Source organism: Balaenoptera ricei, chromosome 10, assembly GCF_028023285.1.
Source record: "Balaenoptera ricei isolate mBalRic1 chromosome 10, mBalRic1.hap2, whole genome shotgun sequence".
Taxonomy (NCBI): Eukaryota; Metazoa; Chordata; class Mammalia; order Artiodactyla; family Balaenopteridae; genus Balaenoptera; species Balaenoptera ricei.
Window position 1 is genome coordinate 101622394 of NC_082648.1, and position 16237 is coordinate 101638630.

Genomic DNA, 16237 nt, shown 5'->3' on the forward strand with positions numbered 1-16237 from the left:
AGCACAGGCTCAGTAGTTGTGGCACATGAGCTTTAGTTGCTCCGCGGCACATGGGATCTTCCCGGACCAGGGATCGAACCCATGTCCCCTGCATTGGCAGGTGGATTCTCAACCACTGCGCCACCGGGGAAGCCCGAATGTTATATTTTTTTATGTGTCTATTGAAGTGATCATATATTTTTCTCTTTGAAATGCTAATGCTGTGGATTATATTTATTGTTTTTGGATGTTAAGCCAACATGACACTTCTGGGATACCCCTGATTAGGTTGTGCTGCATTTCCTTTGCTATCTTTTGATTGAAATTTTTGCATCTATGTTGATGACGGAGACTCACTTTGTCAGGTTTTGGTATCAGGGTAAATCCGCCTCATAAAATGAGTTGAGGCCATTTTATACTCTTTTATATTCATTTTATACATTTTTTCCTGTTCTCTAGAAGACCTCGTGTAAGATTGGTATTATTTCTTCTGTAAATGTTTGGTTGAATTTGCAAGGCCTGGAGTTTTCTTATTGGGAAAGAGTCAATTTATTTAATAAATATAGGGTTCTTCAATTTCTATTTTTCCAGTATCAGTTTTGGGAATTTATAATTTTTAAAAGAATATTATCCATTTGTTTTCAGTCTTCAAATGTTTTGGATACAATTTTTCATAACTGTCTCATTTTTTTAATGTTTTCTGGATGTGCTGTGGTATCTTCTTTTTAATTTCTGATATTGGGAATTTGTGTCTTCTTTTTTTTTTCTCGATGATGTTTACCAAGAACTTATCAATTTTATTAACTTTTTTTCCCCAGGGTGCTGGCACTTGGCTTTGCTGATTCTCTGTTATGTTTATTTTCTTTTTCATTAATTTTATATTTATATTCATTGTTCTTTTCCTTTTCCTTTGTGTTTATTTGACTATCCTATTTTTAATTTGTGGAAAGTACAGCTAAATCATTAGTTTTCAGTCAGTTAAATTTGTATATCAATTTGGGGAGACTTGATATCTTTACCATGTTGTTGTACAATCCATGAAAACAGTATGTCTCCTCATTTATTTAGATCTTCTTTGATTTATTTACCAATATATGCTCTTAAGCTTAAATTTCCCTTTAAGCACCAATTTAACTGCACCACATACGTTATAATAGTATCATTTCTTTTATGCTCAAATATTTTCTAATTTCAATTATGATTTCTTCTTTGACCTTAGGCTATTTATTTTCCAAACAAGTGGGAATTTTGTAGTTATTTTTTTCTTCATAGATTTTTATCTTAATGGCATTGTGGTCAAATAATGTCCTTTGAGGTTGGTAGAAAGTTGCTTAATTATCTGGTATATGGTAACTTTTCACAAAGGTTCTGTGTCTGCTTGGGGAAAAAATGTGTATTTTATATCTGTTGGATGCATTGTTTGGTATATGTCCATTTGGCAGATTTCTTAATCATGTTCAAGTCTTCCATATTACTGATTTTTCATCTGATTTACTAGTAATGAATTCTTTCAATTTTAATTTTTCTAAAAATATCATATTTTTACCTTCATTCTTGAGAGATAATTTTACTGGGCTTAGAATTCTGAGTTGGCAGTTACTTTCTTCTAGTACATCAAAAATATGAATCTCTTGTCTTCTGGTTTTCATTACTTCTGCTGTAAAGTTTGCAGTCTGTCTAATTGTGCTCCTTTGAAGGTAATCTTTCTCCCTCTCCCCTTTGCCTCCCCCTCATTCCTGCTCTTTTTTTCTGGCCATACTTAAAAGATTTTCTCTGTCTTCTGATTTAGTTTAATAGGGCTTCTTGAACCTGTGGCTTGGTTTCTTTAATCAATTGTGGAAATTTCTCATCTGTTTATCTCTTCAAATATTATTTCTTCTCCATTCTCTTTCACTTCTCCTTCTGGAACTACAGTACATGTCAGTTACATGTTTCCTCTGACTGCTAAATGCTTTTCTGTTTTCCATCCTTTTGTCTCCATGGTCTTTATTCTGGGTACTTTCTGCTAATACATCTTACGGTTCATTAATTTTCTCTTCTGCTGCATCTAATTTGCTTTTTTAAATTAAACTTTTTCCTTTTGAGATACTTGTATATCACAAGCAATTGTAAGAAGTAACGCAGAGAGATCCCTTTACCAAGTTTTCCCCAGCGGCAGCTTCTTGCAAAAACTATATTACAATATCACAAAGAGGACACTGAGCTTGATACAGTCAAGATACATAACATTTCCATCACCACAAGGATTCCTCCTGTTACCCTTTTATAGCTACATCCACATCCCTCCTGCCTTCACCTCTTCCTTAATCCCTGAAAACCATTAATCTGTTCTCTACTTCTATAATTGTGTCATTTCAAGAATGTTAAATAAATGGAATCATACAGCATGTAGCCTTGTGAGATTGGCTTTTTTTTTTTCACTCAGCATAATTCTCTGGAGCTTCAACCAGCTCACTGCACACATCAGCAATTCCTTCCTTTTTATTGCTGAGTAGTATCACACAATGTGGATGTACAGTTTGTCTAACCAGCCACCAGTTGACGAGCATTTGGATACTTTCCAAGTTTGGGGGTATTATGAATAAAGCTGTTATCAACATCCACATACAGGTTTTTGTGAGAACATCAGTTTTAATTTACCTGGAATAAATGTCCAGGAGCGCAACTGCTGGGTTGTGTGGTAGTTGTACGTTGAGTTTTTAAAGAAACTGCTGAACTGTTTCCCAGAGTGACTATACCATCTTATAATCCTACCAGCAATGTATGATGGTTCCAATTTTTTCACATCCTTAACAGCATTTGTCACTATTTTTAATTTTTGCTATTCTAATAGGTGTGTAATGGTATCACATGGTGGTTTTGATTTGCATTTCCGTAATGGCTAATGATTTTAAACATCTTTTCATGTACTTATTTGTTGTTGTCTGTATTTAACCAAAGAAGTGCAAAACTTACACCCTGAAAACTGCAAAGCATTATTGAAAGAAATTAAAGAAGACCTAAATAAATGAAAGACATCCCATGTTTTAAAATACTTAATATTGGAAGTCTTAATGGAAGACAATATTTTTAAGATGACAATACTCCAAACTGAAATATAGATTCAACAAAATCCTTATCAAAATCCCAGCTTGCACCTTTGCAGACATTGACGAGCTGAACTTAAATTTCATATGGAAATGCAAGGGACTCGTAATAGCCAAAACAATCTTGGAAAAGAAGAACAAAATCATAGGACTCAAACTTCCCAATTACAAAACTCACTCCAAAGCTGCTAATCAAAACTGTGGTCCTGGCATAAGGATGGACATATCAATCAATAGACTAGAATTGAGAGTCCAGAAATAAACCCTCATATTTGAGATCAGTTAGTTTTTGACAAGGGTGCCAAGACAATTACAAATGGTGCTGGGACAACTGGATGTCCACAAGCAAAAGAATGAGTTGGACCCCTACCTCACCATACATAAAATTAATTCAAAATGGTTCAAAGACCTAAATGTAAGAGTTAAAACTGTAAAGCTCTTAGAAGAAAACATAGGGATAAATCGTCCTGATCTCAGATTAGGCAATGGTTTCTTAGATATGAAGCCAAAAGCACAAGCAACAGAATACAAAATAGATAAATTGGACTTCATCAAAATTATTTGTCTTCTGGAGATCCTCTTTCGTAAAATGTTTCTTAATATCTAATAGGATTGCTTGGATTTTTTTTTTACTGTTTACTTTAAAAATTTTTTTTAAGTTACTCTTTCTTAAAAATTTTAAAAATTAAGGTATAATTGATGTACAACTTTATATTAGTTTCAGGTGCATGACATTATGATTCCATATTTTTCTTTCTACTTTTGAGGGTTCTTTATATAGTCCAACTACTAGTCCTTTGTTGGTTAAGTAGTTTGCAAAGATTTTCTTCCAGTCTATAGCTCGTCTTTTCATCTAGTTAACAGGGTTTTTCACAGAGCAAAGTTTTTAATCATGATGAAGCCCAGTTGATCAATTTTTGCCTTTTAAGAATCATGCTTCTTTGCCTAGCCCTAGATCCTGAAGATTTTCTCTTTCAAATTTTTCTACAGTTTTATCGTTTGCAGTAAACATGTAAACCCATGATCCACTGAGAGATAATTTTCCCTTAAGGTATGAAACTTAGGTACTTAGGTCAAGATTCCATTTTTTTTTTTCTCTATGAATGTCCACTTGCTCCAGCACCATTTGTTGAAAATGCTCTTTCCCTCATCAAATTGCTTTTGCTCCTTTGTCAAAAACCAGTTGGGCATCTTGGTGTGGGTCCATTTCTGCGTTCTCTATTTTGCTCCATAGATCTGTGTGTCTGTCCCTCCACCAACACCATATAGTGTTGTTTATTTTAGCTCTATAATAAGTCTTGAAATTGGGTAGAATGACACCTCCCACTTTATTCTTCTTTTTCAAAACTGTTTTAGCTTTTCTAGTCCTTTGTCTTTTCATATAAATTTTAAAATAATCTTGTATATGTCTTCAGAAAATCTTCCTGGGATTTTGATAGAAGCTATGTTAACCTTATATATCAATTTGGGAAGAGCTGACATCTCTACTATGTTGAGTCTTCCAATCCATGAACAAGGTACATCTTATTTTTGGCTGTGTTGGGTCTTCGTTGCTGTGTGCGTGGGCTTTCTCTAGTTGTGGTGAGCGGGGGCTACTGTTTGTTGCGGTGCGTGGGCTTCTCATTTTCGTGGCTTCTCTTGTTGCGGAGCACAGGCTCTAGGCGCACAGACTTCAGTAGTTGTGGCACGTGGGCTCAGTAGTTGTGGCGCACGGGCTTAGTTGCTCCGTGACATGTGGGATCTTCCCAGGCCAGGGCTCGAACCCGTGTCCCTTGCATTGGCAGGCAGATTCTTAACCACTGTGCCACCAGGGAAGCCCCTCCTCATTTATTTAGATCTTCTTTGATTTCAGCAGCTTTTTATAGTTTTAGCATAAAACTCGTATATGTGCTTTTTTAGACCTACACTTTCATTTTTTAAAGAAATTGTAAATGATATTGTAATAATTTTAGCATTCATATCGTCATCGCTAGTACCTAGAAATACAATCGATTTTTGTGTGCTCACCTATGATCTTATGAACTCACTTATTGGCTCTAGAAGTCTTTTTTGTAGCTTCCTTGCCTTTTTTTTTTTGGTAGACAATCACATCATCTGCAAATAGGGACAGTTTTAATTCTTCCTTTCTCATCTTCATGCCTTTTATTTCCGTTTCTTGCCTTCGTTGCACTGGTTAGAACTTCCAGCACCATCCTGAATAAGAGTGGTGAGAGCAGACATCCTCGCCTTGTTTCCGATCTAATTTGCCTTTAAACCCATTTATTGAGGTCTTATGTCTGGTTATCATACTTTTTATTTTTTACAATTTCCAATTGGTTCTTTAAAATTTTCCTGTGTTATATTTTTATGGTTTTCAGTTTTTAGAAATAAATTTATACATTTTGAGCATATTAAGTGCAGCTGTTTTGGAACTTCTGTGGGTCTCTCCTGTGATCCACGACTGCTGTTTCTTATGCACATTGCTGCACTGTATGCCTGGTTACCTCTGAGGGTGTGACAGACAGAAGAGATCTGATAGATTGTCTGTAGTAGAAATATTTTGAAGTCTAGGGTGATGAAACCTCTCTGGAGGAAGATCAGCGTATGGTGCTATCAGTTACATGGGAGTGCTAGCAATCTGGGATCCGCTTAATCCAATTTCAGGATTTGGGTGTCTCTGGGCCCGCAGGTGAAGCGGACCTGAGTGTAAGGGGGGTCCACCCTTACTCCTGGGTGCAGCCTTTGAGGTCCCCATCCAAAGTGGGGGTTACGCATCACTCCCTCAAGTAGTCCTGGACTCCGACCCCCTCCCCCTAGCCTGCTAAGCTGGAAAACCTGGCTCATCCTCTCATCCCCCTCTTTCAGAATCAGCAAGTCCCCAGGGAAAAAGCAGCCCCCAGTGCAGACCTCATCTTTCTGAGTTTCTGTCTTCTCCCAGACCTTGAACTCAAAATTCTTCGCTACCTTGTCAGCTCTCTAATGCCCTCCGGTAGTTTTAAAAAATACATGTGACCCAGGGTTTCTAGCTTTTCTCAGGGTGGGGCTGGGGTGGGCGGCGGCGTCTGAAGACCTGATCTGGCATCATGGGGGGGTGCACGTTGGAGCGCGCCTTTCAGACGGGTGAAACGAAGACATATTCGATCGCTGGTGGTAATGACCCAGCAGAGGGGGAAATCCGGGATGCAGGACTGAGGGGGATGGTGTAGGCAACGGGGGATGGAATCTTTTTTTTTTTTTTAAACAAGTATAGTTGCTTTACAATGTTGTGTTAGTTTCTGCTGTACAGCAAAGTGAATCAGCTATACGTATACATATATCCCCTCTTTTTTGGATTTCTTTCCCATTTAGGTCACCACAGAGCATTGAGTAGAGTTCCCTGTGCTATACAGTGTGGTCTCATTAGTTATCTATTATATATATAGCAGTGTCAATATGTCAATCCCAATCTACCAATTCATCCCACGCCCCCCTTTCCTGCTTGGTATCCATACGTTTGTTCTCTACGTCTGTGTCTCTATTTCTGCTTTGCAAATAAGTTCATGTATACCATTTTTCTACATGATTCCACATATATGTGTTAATATACGCTATCCTGAGACATGACCCAGTGCAGATGAGAGCCTGGATGCTTCGGTTTGTGGTCGCCCCCTTGCCTGTGTGGAGTGAAGACGGTAGTCCTGGCAGGACCCCTTGGCCTGGTCACGGTGTGGAGGCAGGTGGCCCCTGCTTTCTGCAGACCTTTCTCTCCGGGGGGAACTAGTGCTAGTCTGGTAAGAACCATGGGCTGTGCTTTCTTCCTGTGAAAGCTCCAGCTGGCCGTATCCAATGGCTCAGGAGCTGAGCAGGGGAGGAAGGATGTAAAGGGAAACTGTGGAGGTCCTTGAACAAACAGGGTGGGAGCCAGCAATGCTCAGCGCATCCGCCGTCGCTGACGGCCACCGGCTTACGAAGTCCTGCCCAGAAGTGCATCCTTTCCACGCTCACATCCTGCTGTTCCTCAGGATAGATCCGGTGGTGTCTCCCCTTTGCCCCCAGCCTGCCCATGGCTCCCCACTGCCCATACAATCAAGTCTGAGACATTCGGCTGGGTGCCCAAGACCCTGAAGCATCTGGAGCCCTTCTCATGTTGTCACCCCTGCCAGCAGTTGGGGCCAGAAATGACCCGGCCCCAGGGTAAGGGACAACTGGGAGAGAGAAGGCAGCTTTCTAGCACAATCTTCACTCAGAAGGTTATTCTGTCCGCTCCCCAGTGCCAAGGCAGGGAGGTGTGTGAGAGTGTGTGTGTGTGTGTGTGTGTGTGCATGTGGCTATGTCCTGGCCCGGTCCTCCTTGCCTGGAAACAGGGGCATGGAAGACCTCCACGGGGTTCTCCAAAGAAGCCTCAACGTGCCCCAAGAACGTGCCCCCAGCAAAGCAGTGATGTCAGTCCTGTCCCTCCCCCTGGCCTTTTCTTGCTCCTTTTCCTCTGCCCCAGCCATGAGGCTGGTGGTGTTGGGGAGGGGGAGGGTGTGTGCTGAGAGTCTGCGCCATCCCATGGGACTCAAGTCCCTTGGGGTGGCGGGAAGAGTTTGACTAGCACTTAAGACGGAAATTCTGAGCTGAGCTGGACCCAGAGGGACACTGCTCTGGCCAAATTGGGAATGGGGTTGAGGATTGGACGGAGAGGCTCCAACGTGGCCCCCTTGGGCGACAGTTGTTGGAGGTGCAAAACCCCTATTTGCCCGATAAGTGTGTCTGTCCCTGCTGGAGCAGGGGGTCTGCTCCTCTGCCGTGGACCCACCGGCTGGAGGTGGACTCAGCCACTGGGGGCCTGTCTTCTGAGCCAGGCCTGGAAACACACTGACCCGCAGAGCTGCTCTCACGCTGCACCAGCCTCAGGTGCAGGGGAAGGGGGTGGTGCTGGGGGGGGTTGCGAGGGGACGGCGCTGTATCCCCAGCAATTGTCGCTGACGGCCCGCGGCTTGCAGCCCCTCCTGCCGCCCGCCAGTGCCCCTTTGGAGGCTCTGTCTCCTTTCCGACCTGGCTCTTGCCCTCTGGGAGGTGGTGTCCATCAGGCCTCTCCATCTGCCCTTGGGCTGGACCCTCTGAGGCTTTCCGGAGGGACCCATGTGATCAGCTGCCCCTAACACCACCCCAGCAGCTCCTTAGCTGAGACCCCAGGCCCTGGTCATCCACCCTCCCGACAGAGTGACAACAAATGTGAGCGCAGCTTCCCCAGAGCACATTTTTGAAACATTAAAGCAAATTTTAATACAGGGAAGAGTTGACGTGACACTCCTTTATTAAAACCTAAGGACATCTTTATAAAAACTACTGTATATAAAGACAAAAGCAGTGCAACAGCAGTCTGTGTAAAACACATTATTATTATTATTATTATTACATTATATTATTATTATTAGGAATATTATTGGTTTTTGGTTTTCCCGGTTATCAGCTCTCAGAGAGACCCCACGCCTGCTCACGTGAAGTAGGGGTTTACAGGAGAAAGACAAGTCTGTCCCATGGTATCTGCGCCCTTGTCCGGCTGATCCGAACTTGGTGGGAGGTGCTACCTTGTCAGGGTGACAAAGCCCCCCACTCTCGCTGTCCCCACTTAGTTATTGCCCGTCACCCAAACCCTGACTGTTTGGTTATTTGACAGTGACGTATCCCACTAGCTTTAACCTAGAAGATGGGGAAGAGACAGGAAGGAACCGAGGTGAGAACTTGAGGTGAGTTTCTAAGAAGAGATTCTCTTGGGGACACCAGTTTGGTTCCAGTTGTGGCCACACTGGATGCCCACAGAGGCCGTGTAATCTGTAAGTTTTGATCATGTGCACGGTGACCCTTCCTGGGGTTCGCTGACTTTGATGGGATCCTGCACATTTCGGAGAGCAGTTTAGGGCAATTCACAGGGCACCTCACTGCACCATCCCTGGGGTCACTGTTCACAGCACAGTCTATAGAAACGGTGCCCCCTGGAGGTGGGCACTGCAGCAGCCCTGAATTTCAGTCTGTCAAGGGCAAACAGGTCAGGGTTTTGACGTGAAGATAGGAGTTTTAGGTAGAGTGTAACTAATAGCCAAAGCTGCTCACTCATCAAGCATCTATCTAGCACCAACTGTCTGGCAGCATCTTGGACTGAAAACTTGGGGGCGGGGCAGGGGGGAGACAATGCCACCTCCAAGGTCACTTATTCTCCTTATGAATTTGAGCATTCCTAACCGTTAGGCACAACAAGTCATTTCACAGGTGATCCCAGCCTCTCCCTCAGACACGGCATGTTCCCTGACATCTCTGTCTACAGCAGGAACAGCTCCCGGAGGGGCACTGGGTAAATATTTGTTGAATAGATGAATGAATGCATGCATGAACAAATGGAATTTCTAGAATCTTCTATCTCACCTGACTGCTCAACTCAACATTCAAGTTTTCAGGCCACGGGCTCCAAAGCTGCATACATTCACTTAATCACCATCTGGGGCTGCATTTGTGCTGTAAGGAAGGGCTGGGGAGCCTGGCGTGGCATCGGTCAGACGGAAGGTGTGCCGTGTTTGTTTTCTGGAGGGGACAGGACATCACCCCAGCCTGGTGGTGAGTTCTGGGGCTGCAGGTGGCAGTGACCAGAGTGTCACCCACTCACTGGGTGGGTGGTTGCCCCGCTGACCTTTCAGATGGCCTGTGGCGACAGCTAGACGCTGTCTATGCTCGCCAGGTGAGCAGTAAGATAAGAATCCCCCAAGGTTGCCGCAGAGAGGGGGGCCCACCCGGACGTGTCTGCAATGAAATGCCCCCAGCAACTCCTCTCGGGGCCATCACGTCAACTTGGATCGCTGCGGAATCTGCACATTCACCTCTGAGGGCCGCCTAAGGCATGGCTCCTCCCATTGGTGGGGACCAATCAGCCAAGCTGAAAAAATGAAAATAAATCAATAAACAATTTTTAAAAAGTCTGTGACTCTGGGAAACTAATCTTCTTTTACGGCACGACCTCTAGTAGTAGACACAGTAAATGGGGTGTCAGAGGAGCCAGGAGACGGGGCCTGGGCAGGGACCGTGGTCTGGAGGGACAGCAGAGGGCCGGGACACCGGCCTGGTGTGGACAGGGGTCTGGGGGGTCTGCTGGGTGCATGGGAGACGGTGCCAGGCTCGATGTGACAGGAATGGCCTAAAGGGACCTTTGATTTGACGGTGAGCTGAGAAGCATCTCTTGGTAGCAGAAGCCTGTTAACCCCCATTCCTGGCTGTGTTTTCCCTGATGCCCCCAAGCCCTCCTTTCTAGTCCTGGGGATGAATTTGCCTGAAGGGTTTTTTGGATGAAGAGGGGAAATGCCACCACTCCAGGAATGCTAGCTGCCTACCTGCTATTTCTCTAAAGCATCAGAGACGGGCTTATCAGAGAGACGGGATCTACCTGCAGAATCACATGTGTGCATGTGTGTGTGTGCATGCGTGTGCTTTCAGTTAAGGCCTGTTTCCTATTGGTCCCGGTCAGCGTCAGATGTCGGGCTGGCAGCTGGCGGCCCCAGGCCCTTCTGCGCTAGCGGGCTGCTCCTTGAGGTGCAGGGGGATCTCAGAGGTTCAGGTGGGGGCAGAGAGGCCCATGGGTGCTACCAGGTATTGGTTCTGCGTAGAGATTCCAAAACGCACAATTACGCTATACACAGATGAGAAGGAAAGCATAAAACTGCTCGTTATAACACACAGTTCCCAGTGGGAAAAAGTCCTTACGAATACAGGGAGTCAAAGACAAGTTCCTCAGCGGATATATTGCCATCTTCTTTCTCTTCTTTTTGTTTTTCTTTTCGTAGTATTATTATTGTTATTTTTACAAATTATGTGGTTATAGCCAGAAGCTCACAGTAAAAAGTAAAACTAGGCAGCTCGAAAAATCAGGTTAGGGAGTCACTAAAAAACACTAACTCTGTAAATCTCTACTTGAACGTGTCACTACCCTGCATCTTATTCTCAGGGACACTCTACTCATTGGCACGTCTGCCTGCCATGGTAGGTATGGGGCAGGTTTTTGTCGGGATGGCCCATGTCCCAGGGGCTTTGAGGAGCCCTTGACATCGAGAGGGAATGAACCGCACAGGTGTGCCTTTCAGATGGGCATTCACACCCACGCACGCTGCCCTCTCCCCTCAGCCACTCCGTCCCACGCCAACAGCCCACACACTTGACAGGTGAGGCTCAGAGAGGTGAAGCGATTTGCCCAATACCACCCAGCGGGGAAGGGGCAGCGAGTGCTGTGGGTCTCTGCACTCCGTCCCCTGCATCCCAGGCTGCCCTGTGTCAGTTTGCTAAGTCTGTGATGTCTGCTGAGCTTCACGATGAGGGGCCGCCTGCATACAACAGAGGATTCTGATCCCCAGCCCGGCTGCAACAGTCAACCTCCACGGGGTCGTCAGTCGCTCCTGGAAAGACCTCTGGTGGAGTCAGGAGCAGCGCCTTGCAAGTTCTCAAGCCCAGGGATGCAGATCAGGGGAACCCTAGCCCTTGCTGGTCTCTGTGACAGTGACCTCTGGCTCTAGTGTTCGGGGCAGAGAGGCAAGGCCACCAGCTCCTTCTCAGCAGAGGAAGCGTCTCCGTAAGAACAGCTGCATGAGCAGCACCCAGAACTGCAGGAAGCCAGAGATGCAAGCCCCCTAAAAACACCTGGTCTGAGCCCTTCCTTTTAGTGAAGGCAGAGAAGGCGCAGGACTTGCCTGAGGTCACACTGGTCTCAGTGCAGAGCTGACGTCAGAATCTGGCTCTGTGCCCACACGCCTCTCCCCAACGCTCAGGTTTCTCTGATTCCCGAAGCTATGCACATGGGATGCAGGTGTGTGCTGATCTCTGATCCCCGAGGCTATGCACATGGGATGCAGGTGTGTGCTGATCTCTGATCCCCGAGGCTATGCACATGGGATGCGGGTGTGTGCTGATCTCTGATCCCCGAGGCTATGCACATGGGATGCGGGTGTGTGCTGATCTCTGATCCCCGAGGCTATGCACATGGGATGCGGGTGTGTGCTGATCTCTGATCCCCGAGGCTATGCACATGGGATGCGGGTGTGTGCTGATCTCTGATCCCCGAGGCTATGCACATGGGATGCGGGTGTGTGCTGATCTCTGATCCCCGAGGCTATGCACATGGGATGCAGGTGTGTGCTGATCCAGCTGGGCTGAATAGCTGCTGAGCACGCTTCCAGGGCAACTGCTGCTCTGCAAGGCCCAGGGGCAGGTCCTGGCATGTCTCAGCGTCCAGGGTAAAGGAAGCCACGCCTATCCCTAATCAAGACCCCGAGCAAAGGTTCTCTGACATTGCCTCTGCCAAAGCTGTACACCTGGGCCCTGGAGAAGACGGGACTCAAGCCACGGGTCCGGGTCTTCCTCAGCTTGCCTGTGTGACCTTGGGCAAGCCGCCTGACCCACCTGAGGCTCAGCATCCTGGTCCACGAAATGGGGAGAGTCCCTTCTTTATGGGCTTTGAGAGGATGAAAGGCCAGGCTGGATGGAAAATGCTTGACACCCTAGAAACTTCTTTCTGCTTTATCAAAGGGCGGGTGTTATGTTTTTCCAGGCTAAGGTGACTCACAGCGGACCACAGCATCTGGGCTCTCACCCACCTCTCTTTCCGCCCTTCCTCTGTGTCCCAGCCAACCTGGATTTCTTTTGGTTCCTTGAAAGCATCAAGCTGGTTGCTGCCTCAGGGCCTTTGCACTAGCTGTTCCTTCTGCCTGGAATGCTCTTTTATCTTTAATGTCCATGGTTGGCTCTTGCTTATCATTCAGAGCTGGGCTTAGCCTGCTCAGAAAGCCCTTCCCAGACCACCCAAGCTCAACAGGACCCTCACGAACATTGTTTTGACCAAATTCTCGGCTTAGGGCTCACTGCTATTGCTACCTTCCTTATTCACTGCTTATTTCTTCCCTGTCCTCTCCCCCAGCTAGGACACCAGCACCACGAGCAGGGGCCTGCCTGCTCACTGCCACGTCCGATGGGCAGAGGGTCTGTGGAAGACACTGGGTCCTGCTGAGTGAGGGTATGCGAGCAGAGGAGCCGGGCCCACCCAGCTGGGCGCTGGGGGGAGATTTTGGCTTCACTAACACCAGGGGAATGAGGGTGTCTACACTGCCACCTTGGCCCTCGGGGATTTATGTGATCATTTCCTAGGTCATGCCCTGCCGTGTGTGTGCCCCCGGGCTGGCGGGGTGGGTGGTGGCGGTGGTGAGCTCTGTGGACAGATGTTACGGGCATCCAAGTTTTTGTGGAAGTCCCGCCTTAAATGGGAAGGGCTTCTAGAACCTTCCCCTCTGCACTTCCATAGTGCTCATCACTCTGTCCAGCAATGATCTGTGTGTCTGGCTCTCCCACCAGATGCGGCTCCCCCAGGGCAGGGACGAGGCCAGCCTGACTCATCTCCCTTCCCGATCGCCGCCCAGCAGAGGACTGGCAGACAGTAGGTGCTTAACCAGAATGTGTCGTGTGTAGCAGGGTCATGGGGCAGCGACGGTGGAGAGCTTAGGTGATGGCCCATCCACTGAGAAGCCACTGGGGAGATGCTCCAGGGACTGTGTTGGGGGTACCCTGGGCTGGGGAGCTTGGACTTTGGGTTCTTATACCTCTGAGGTCAAACTGAGGACTGGTCTCCTCCTGGCTGTGAGACACGGGCCATTTCTGCAGGGAGTTCATCCCACCCACCTCCCAGGTGATGAGAGAGGGCTTACGTGAAGATAATCTAGTGCCTGCCCCGAGGATGGCCTGAGACGTGTCTCTCATTATCACTATCATTATGGGAACAAATTCCATAAGAACGAAACCCCACCGGCATTTCGCATCCCCAGCACCCCCTGAGACACAGTGGGGCTGTGCCCTGTGCTTACCAACTCCATCTGGCTCACATCTGCAGCAAGAAGCTGGAGCCCGGACGCTGGGCCAGACCCCCAGCACAAGGTGACTCAGGCCCATCAGAGAACTTGGGGGGACCCCAATAAAACCAATCAAACAAACAAAAAGGATACCCCTGATCACACACACACGCACACGCACACGCACACACACACACTCACATTCAATATTCTGACACAGATAGGCCCACAGGCCACTACTGGAGGGGGCAAGGGAACCACGCATGGGTACGACACATGGCCTGAATCCTCCCGGCTTCACTCGGCCAGGGCAGCTGTGTCGGTCATCCTGAGTCCACCATGGCGCCACCTCTCAGAAGCCACCGGCCCAAAATGGGACTATTGCTTGCGGACGGGTGGCTCAGAAGCCCCTCCCTGCACCCAGCCCCCACCCCTGAGTTTGCTCGTAGTGTTAGAAGTCCGAGGAAGGGTTCGGGCACAGGCAGCGTTTTCTCCTCTGCCACCGCCGTGGCCGTCTTGGCTCTCCCTGACGTCTTGAAGTGGTACTTCTCGGAGGTTGAGCCAGGTGCCTTGGGTCTCACCTCCCCCATCCTGAGGCACGGCAAAAGGGTTTTCTAGGGAAGCAGAAGGGAACAAAGTATCACATGGTGTCTCCTCCATGGGGATGCACTGGGGACATTTCTCTCTGACCTCAGTTCCAGGAGAAGCCAGGTTTTTCTCTGAGCACGTGACATTTTTTTGTCTTCTAGATATTGAGACCTGTTTGACTTTAAGGCTGGAAGCAAGACAAGCAGGTCTGCTATCACTGTGGTTTCATACAGCACTAGTGCCCCTGGCCCAAGCAATAAGACAAGAAAAGAGCATAGAGTGTCAGGAGTGGACTAGAAGAGCCCTAATTACCATTATTGGCAGATCACGTACATAGAAAACCCAAGAGAACCAACAGGCTAATTATTAGAACAGCGAGTGCAGATACAAAGATACAGTTTTCAATCTGTAAGACAAAACCAGATCAACTTACAAAACCAACAGTGTTTTTTTACCTCAGCGGTTACCAGGGGGATTATATGTCTTGGCTTAGGACAGTCCCAGTTAATACTTATGGTTCTGACATAATTTTTAATATTGTTGCCTCTTCAGCCTCAAAAGTACTCTACTTTGGATGATAAACCAGATGGTCACCCTTGTTATAACAAACTAGAAAATATTAAGAACAGATACAGATAACACTCATAATAATAAAAAGAACCATTGTGAATCTTGGTGTCACACCACTGGATAGGACCATATCATACAAAGCCATGGAGAGGAAACCAGGACACTCCTGGCACATGGACAGGTCACGAGATCACTGGGATAAGGTCAGGAGTGTAAACACCAGCGAACGGGGCACTTACAGCTTTGATTGGCAGAGATGAGTTGCCTTTGTTCTTTCTCCTCTTGAGATCACCTCCAAACAAGGATAATGAGGAACAGAAATACAAACTCCATCACTGGCATACACAGTGAATCCCCTGTCCTATAGCCATTTATAGGGGCAATTACCCAGTCACAAATATTCACCTTCCCATACTCCCTTGCAGACAGGAGTGGTCACATACCCACTCTGGCCAATGCTATGCAAGTGGAAGTCTACTGGGAAGGGGACATGGATCCAGAGGGAGAGCATGAGAACAAAGGACTTTCACTAATGTGGCTGGACTGGGAAGCAGGGAGAAACCTGGTTCTGGTGGCAGCCCCAGATTTCCCACCTCCACACCATTGTAGCTGGGTTTCTGCAACTTGTATCTGATTACAGCTACTAACAGATAAACCATCTTCCACCAAACTCCAGTGTGTTCCAGGGGCAAGGGGGGAAGTTAATGGAGGGGCTAAGCCAACAAAGTCCATCTTTCCAGAGGGCTTGATACTCCAAATGGCAGAGTCAACACCCCATTCTGCATCACTGGGCTCTGGGTGACAGATTCTGTGGTCCCCCATCACCTGCTCTATCATTCTCCATCCAGTACACCAAATATTTTATTTACTGGTCTAGCTTATTGTTTGTCTCTCCCAACTAGAAAATAAGCTACATGAGGGTCAAGGTATTTGTGTGTTGTGTTCATTTTTGTATTGCCAGGGTCTGGAGCAGTAACTGGTACACATAATAAGTCTTTGTTGAATGAATGAATGAAGCAAGAATTTAAAGCCCAGATGAACCCGATTTTAAATATAAAGTCAACAGAAAAACTTTTAAAACACATTTTTGAATTATAGCTCCCATGAGCCCTTCTTGCATAAATTAACAGAGGATACATAGAGGATAATAAAGGATAATATCCTATACCTTAGGATAATGAAGGGTAAATAGAGCAACTC

The 16237-nt window shown here is 46.6% G+C and overlaps 1 protein-coding gene across 1 annotated transcript in view; it reads right to left on the reverse strand.

Annotated features, from left to right (window-relative positions):
- Nucleotides 1–8307: 8307 nt before the first annotated feature.
- SHISAL1 (shisa like 1) overlaps nt 8308–16237 on the reverse strand; it is an 81529-nt gene continuing 73599 nt past the window's right edge. Inside the window, exon 5 of the mRNA XM_059937129.1 lies at nt 8308–14493. Within this exon, the coding sequence (XP_059793112.1) occupies nt 14493 (1 nt within the window). The 3' untranslated portion in view covers nt 8308–14492. The remainder of the gene's footprint in view (nt 14494–16237) is intronic.